We start from the raw sequence: 6,962 nt of genomic DNA on the forward strand, positions 1-6,962 counted from the left end.
CTGTTACAGGATTATTTGCTAGAGAGATAATGCCATTTATACATCCTCTTACATGACCTAGATATGAACGCTTTATATAGAATCAGAGAGTCACTTTGGATGGAAAAGACCTTTGAGATCAAGTCCAATATATTCTTATCTCTCCATGAAGGAAGGCCATGCCTGCATCCATCTGCCAGACAAGCAGCCTGTACACATTGCTTCAATTTTGATGGTGATCAACCAAGTGTTTTCTTATTTTCATGTTTCTCCCCCCATTCAGCAAATCTGAGATTGCTCTAGCTGCACTAATGGAGCCAGGGTACGTGTGTCACCTGAACATCCCAAGCAGCATCTGGCTTTCCCCTTCCCATCAGCCCTTTCTATTCTAGGTTCGCAAGGTTTCATTGGACTGAAAAGCAATTAACTGCTGTTTTCAATTTCCCTGGATAACTCAAGAAAAAGCCTTCTGCACCAGTAAAGGTTTGCTGTATTGCAGGCCAGTAAACCCTGAGGCTCAGTGCACAGAGCTGAGAGAGACATCATACTACTGAGAGTATTCTGCAGAAAGCACCTGGAGCTAATCCTTCCATGCGTGATTGGAGTCCTGCCCACTAAAGAACTGCTCAGATAATATTCTGGATACAGACAATGAGGTTATCCAAGAGTATTTTAGTACCCTTCTACTTGATTTATACCAGGGTTTGAGCATAGAGTTTGTTTTGAACTGAAGGCTATCACAACGTCAGCAAGAGAATTTCAGGAATTAAGAGTTTTCTATTGGAAAAGCATAGGCAGAAAATCAAATGGCACAAACTGGTTGGTCTGTGTGCTTACACCAAACTCATCTCCACCCAAACTTCTTTCCAAGATTCAGATTGTGCCAGGGGAAGACTTGGAGCACACAGCAGAAATCAATCCATGCACTCTATTTTGGCCAACTTAGGTAAGACCTACATGAACAATTATATGATTCCAGCTAACTTTCCCTTAATGTCTTTTTGTGTTTACTAAAGGGACACGACTTTTACCCTCTGAAGAAATCAGAGGGGCTGTCATAAAAAGATGGAAAGATGAAAAGCTGCACAAGGACCAGTTCCCAACGTTTTTTCAGACAAGCCAGACAGATTTGCCAGCTTGGTGCTGGACAGGTCTGCTGAATCTCCAGAGGACTCAGCTGAGTCACAGACAATGTGTGAGGCCAAGGAGGGGAAAAAGAATCACATGACTATTTCCTACCTCTTTCAGCCTCCCTGGCTGCCAGGAACTATTCACTGGCAGGCTGCAGAGACAAGTTCAAAGACTGATAAAAGCAACATAGAAGATGCTACAAACTCTCAAGTAAGGTGATAACAAAATATTTAGTACTAGTAGTAGCAGATATTTCCTGCATTACATGATAATACAGTTGGAAACTGAAGAATTCAGGAAATTGTTTAAAGCAATCTATTCAAATGAAGACCCAAACCCTTGTTAATTAATTGTAGAAAATAGAGGAGGACCCCCCCAAGAACATAAACAGCATTACAAATCTTACAGAAGAAAAGCTGAAACTGCTTTTGACTGTCGAGGAAGATCCATACAACTCAGGAATAACAATGTGCGTCCTATTTCTGCTATCAGAATGAAAGCCAAACAGTGTTTCATTATATTCTTTCACAGATAGTTGATAAATCCAAAGCATCTCAGTATTTCTATAAAGATAAACTTGTTAAAACACTGCAGCAGCTTACTAGGACAATGCAAGTCAAAGTCCCAAATTTCCTGAGTTATTAACTTGCAGAAATGATCTTCACAAGTGAAACAAATGCAATTGACCCAGAGGCATCATCCTTAATTTGTAAACAGCTTGAAACAAAAACCTTGGGAATTAATTTGTTCTTGGCCTGTTTTTTGTTTTAATCTTGTTGATATTTGTTCATGAGGAGACCCCTTCAGTGTCCACGTTTCCATCTTCGTAAAACAGAAGAGGTGGAAAGAGAAACAAACCCACAATGATGGGCTTAAACAAGGCAAATGATGGAAATAAAAGTATCAGGGAACAAGTCTACGAAATCCTTTAAAAGGTAGGAAAACCAGCAGCAGGTTGAATTTATGACATTTAAAGGGGGAGAGGGGATTAGAAGTAAAAAGCCCTAAAAACCCTTTTGAGAAACAAAACCACCAAGAATTTAGGACTTCAGGTCTGTAATCCTCCTGGGCAGGATTTCAAATCAGTATTTGTGCAGATTATTTTTAGATCTACTAGTTTCCTCTGATACATTTGATCACATGGCATTGGGGAATACACTTCATTCATTTTAATAAAGTTGATATGATAATATAATTTCATGAATCTCAGGTTTTAGCATTTGGCAGTTATCCTTCAAGTTACCCTTCAGTTATCCAAGATACCAGCTGTGGTTTGATCTTGTTCAGTGTGTAGATATACAGACATATATATATATATAGAGAGAGATAGATATATATATATATATATATATATGCAAAGCAGTTGGGTTTGCCATACAGCATGCTTACTGAATTTAAAAACTGGAAGTACAGAGTTTAATGTCTATGTGAGTTATCACAGTTGCATTTCCCTGGAATTAAGTTATGTAGTACTTGTGCCCCCTTATGAAATAATTTGCCCACATAACACCTCAAAGGAATGCAAAATATTGGGTTTTTAAAAACTCAATACATTTAACTTTTGAAGATATCTCTTCTAGTGCAGTTAAAATTATTACCAATGTGCTAGAAAGAACACATGTGCAGATGTCAAAGGATCATGAAGCACCTGCATGATTCATTTTAGTTTGAAATATGTTGAAGTATTGCCTGTATCAAAACCTTCTGAACATCAGATACTCCAGTGGGAAAAAACATTGTTTCACAGACCAAGTTTGGTTAAAAATAATTACCTATCTGCCCACATACAGGGAGGAAACAAAGTCTGCCTATTTATCTCAAAATCAGCTCCTGAGCGATCTGGATTTTTTTACATTAATTCCCAGATCTCTGCCAGTACAGGAGAGCACTGAAGACAAACCCATCTTTAGAACAGCCTTTTTCTCAAGAGTTCGAGTGGAAATATACAAAAACCATGCAGAGGAAAGCATAAGTTATTAAAGCATAAGTAACTAGAGCAAAAAGAATCCCAGTTACATGTCCTTCACAATCAGGCTTTTTGTGAAAATCCAAATTTCAACACATTTTCTTAAAACAAAAGGTAGGAAATTCTGCATGAGGCAATGGACGAATTTGAATATCCACAGCTTCAGGTGCCCATCACATCTGGTGAACCACCTGAATGATCCACCCCTTACTGTGGAGCATGTGGCTGAGTATAAACACGGAGCGTATATATAGCAAAAAAAGAGGAGAGTATAAAAGATTCCCTGCATTCTTCGAAAGGTTTCTTGACACCACTGTAACATTTATAACCCAGAGAAACTAAAAAAGATCAAACATGGACTCTTTTTTTACAAATATGAAAGAAGAACAGAGGAAACAGAGCAGAGATAATTAATACTTAAACCATCAGCTGACAATACCCCAGAGAAACAGCCCCACATTTTAAAGGAATACCATGAGTCCTTAGAAGTGTCTTCTTTGCAAGATGTAACATCATCATCAGACCTCACAGTCCCTTTTAAACACACTAGCTACTATCTTAACATTTCACTATAACCTGCTTTGTATGAAATTCTGTAAGGTACCCAGCTGTGGTTTATTTTCTCCGTAACACTGAATGGAAAACTGTTTACAGAGCTCTGGTAAAATCTCTATTTCTCCTAATTTAACAATAGCACTGATTTCACTTAAATATTATTTCTCCTCCATTATGAGAACAATTAGATAAGAACCGTCTTTTATGAGAAAACCAATGTTTAGCTATCTTCCTGTGAAAAACGTAGGAAGTGTTTTTATAATTTCAGATTCAACTTTTCAGGTAAAATCCAGGGTGCAATGCCCTCACTAGCAAGGGTTTGATTACTATTAGTATTTTGAGGTAAATTTGTATCTTGAGACTAACCAGTAACAGGAAATTGTGTGAAGCACACACAGTACCTCCCTTGAAGACAGGCATGTCTTCTTGACTTTCTCTGCACAACAGAAATGTTCAACACAACATTTTCTGCATTTCTAGTAACAGTGAATCCCTTTGAGCATCTCTGAAAGTTTCAGCTTCAAAGGCAGAGCATCAAACTGGTACCAGAACCTGGCAGCCAAACACTGCTTAAGCAGGTGACAGACCACAAGTAGTGTCTGTCCTACACACCATGTGATCATAGAAAGAATCAAAGTTCTCTTCAGTAACTTTTACAAGAAACTGGGGAGTTGTCATTAAAATTCCCTTTCTTTTCCTCACATTCATGTGTTTTAGCACATTAATATTAAGCCTGAGGCCCTTTTAAAATTTCCTTTTAATGTATAGATTATGAGAATATTAATTTTGGATAAATGTGGATTATTTCCATGTTCTTTAGTAATCTCCTTACAAAACAGCAAGCAACGGCCTTATCTAAAGAAAGAACAATTTTAAGATGGCAACAGCAATTTACATGATGTATTAAAAACACAATATTATTGTTCAGAAATTACGCAATTAGTTGACTTACATGATGATTCTCCTGTTCAGGAACCAGTATTTCCGCCTATGCCTGTCATATCCAATAGGTTCGTGTCGGATGTATGGTTTGTTTTTTTGGATTTCAGCCACACAGTCAGTCACTCCAGGCACCTTATGTGCCACGCAGACCTCGCACTGCCACTCGTCTTCTGGCACCTCCTCCAGAGGGGGTTTCACGCACTCCAAGTGGTACACGGCTGAGCAAGTCTCACAGCAAAGCAAATCCCCAAGTTTGTGACAAACCCTACAATGATCATCATACTGAATAACACCTTCTGACATTAACTCCTCACGTGCAATGTTTGTGGTAAGAAACTGATCCACTAAGAACTGCAGAACTTTGATTTTACTCTCTACTGGTCCATAAGGATAGTCCTCTGTCTCTTGGTAAGGAAGAACATGATGGTATTCCTTGTCACTCTCACAATATACCCGCAGAACCTCTGGCCACGTCATTCCATCTATGAAATACAAAGTGGAATTAACGCTATCTTTGAGGTCAGCAGGTCCAAAGGTAGTATTTGAAGTGTCTTCTTCACGTAAAACTGCTTTTAACAGCACTATATGCATCTCTGCCATAAGTGTGCACTGCTCTTGACTTACCAGAGCAGCACAGAAGTCCTCAAAACGAAAAGGAGAGAGGCGCAAAACAGTGCCAAAGTTCCTTAGTACCTCATAGATGGCAATAACATTCATTATATGCTCACTAGGCACCATTAAGTCCTCTGAGGATTTAGGAAACTCCAAGGGTGGGATATCTTTTTCTTCCAATATTGGAGAACGAGGACGATGTGCTCTTTGTCTTCTCCTACCTGGAATAAAAAACAACAGTAAGAATTTTGCTGTTCACAGGCCAATGTGTTTAAACATCTATCATCAGTCACTGCGCTAACATTCTGAACTAATGCAAATTAAGGCTTCACAAGCTTCACAGTTACATGAATGTGTTAACTCACCTACTTTATATATATACTTTAACTAATAGTATGAAAACAAAACACAAGATACCTGAAGTTTTGCTTCAGACACATACAGGAATTGCATTTCCCATACAATATACATCTACTGAATCTTTAAAATGAAATCTAGAAATGTAATTGTTTAAACTACTTAAAAAGAAAGACATTTCCCGCAGCCAAAATATTAATTTTTTCTCAATTTTATTCAGCATGACTAGTTTAAACTCCAAACATAAAGCTCCAAACAGATATTTTGTATTAAATTATTGCAAGCTATTCTCCTATCCAGCAACAGCATCCAGGAAATCTCATTTCAGGCAGATGTCTTAGAACATCAATTTCAATCAAATTAAAATACAAAAGAGAACCTGAAGTGCATTGCCCACTGCTTTCTAACTAGAATATTTCTCCTGGCTACCTACAAACCAAAACCAGAAGGTAAATGTGATGTTTTATGAAAATATTTCAAAAATTCTCAGTTTTTCAAAACAAACAAACAAAAAACCCACCCCAACCCACCCTCATGCTTCAATAAAACAGGAACCATACCCACAGAATGAGGAAGCAAAATTATTCAAGGACAAGCTTACCAAAAAAAGCTAATCTAAAGAGCTGTTTTATTACCTAAAAGAAAAGACACTGAGCATAATCAATTCAGTCTCAGATGCTAATTCAGATAGGATGCTACACTTTCTTCCCTTTAATTCCACTATCCTTGATGCCAAGCAGAAGGAAAAATAAAAGAGGAAAATTTTTGTGACACTACCCGACAGATGAAATATTTTAATCTTCTATCAAAATAACCAGCTACAAGCAACTATTTCTCAGCTATCAGTTAAAAGTTTTAGATGCATTCATTAAACTTATTTCCCTTTATAGAAAAAAAACAAGTTGAGAAAATCTCATAAACCATCGTCTAAGTTTAATCTAAGAACTGAGATGAAAGCTGGTTTTAGGTCCTCTTACTAAGCATACTAAGATTCTGGTCAACAATTAAACTTCAAAATTATCCGCTGTCCATAGGGAAGTGTCAGCAGGATGCATTTCATTCACAGAGATAATCCAAAGGAAAACTGCAGTTGTCCATAGCACACACACACTTCATTAAAATGTGACATGTATTAAACTTCATGTGTTCTGAGACTGAAGAGTGACACAACCAGTAGTCTGGAATTTTAAGATTCACAATCATAACTTCTTGACCAAATTCTGCAAATAACAGACCTCTCCAAAAATAGGTTCAAGGAAATTGAGAGATAAAGTGAACTTTATCTCAGCTTGGATGTTACCGTTAAGAGGAAATGGTTCTCTGTAGCACTTTTCAACCCACCCTACTCCCTTCGATACTCCCAGAAATACAGAAAAGAAATCTAATATGGGAGAAGATCTGCTAAGGCAGAGCCTGCTGA

General features: G+C 37.6%; 1 protein-coding gene across 1 annotated transcript in view; it reads right to left on the reverse strand.

Moving 5' to 3' along the window:
• BPTF (bromodomain PHD finger transcription factor) overlaps nt 1-6,962 on the reverse strand; it is a 54,014-nt gene that overhangs the window by 36,812 nt on the left and 10,240 nt on the right. Inside the window, 1 exon segment of the mRNA XM_017740752.1 lies at nt 4,584-5,406. Within this exon segment, the coding sequence (XP_017596241.1) occupies nt 4,584-5,406 (823 nt within the window).

Source organism: Corvus brachyrhynchos, unplaced genomic scaffold (genome assembly GCF_000691975.1).
Source record: "Corvus brachyrhynchos isolate BGI_N302 unplaced genomic scaffold, ASM69197v1 scaffold218, whole genome shotgun sequence".
NCBI lineage: Eukaryota > Metazoa > Chordata > Aves > Passeriformes > Corvidae > Corvus > Corvus brachyrhynchos.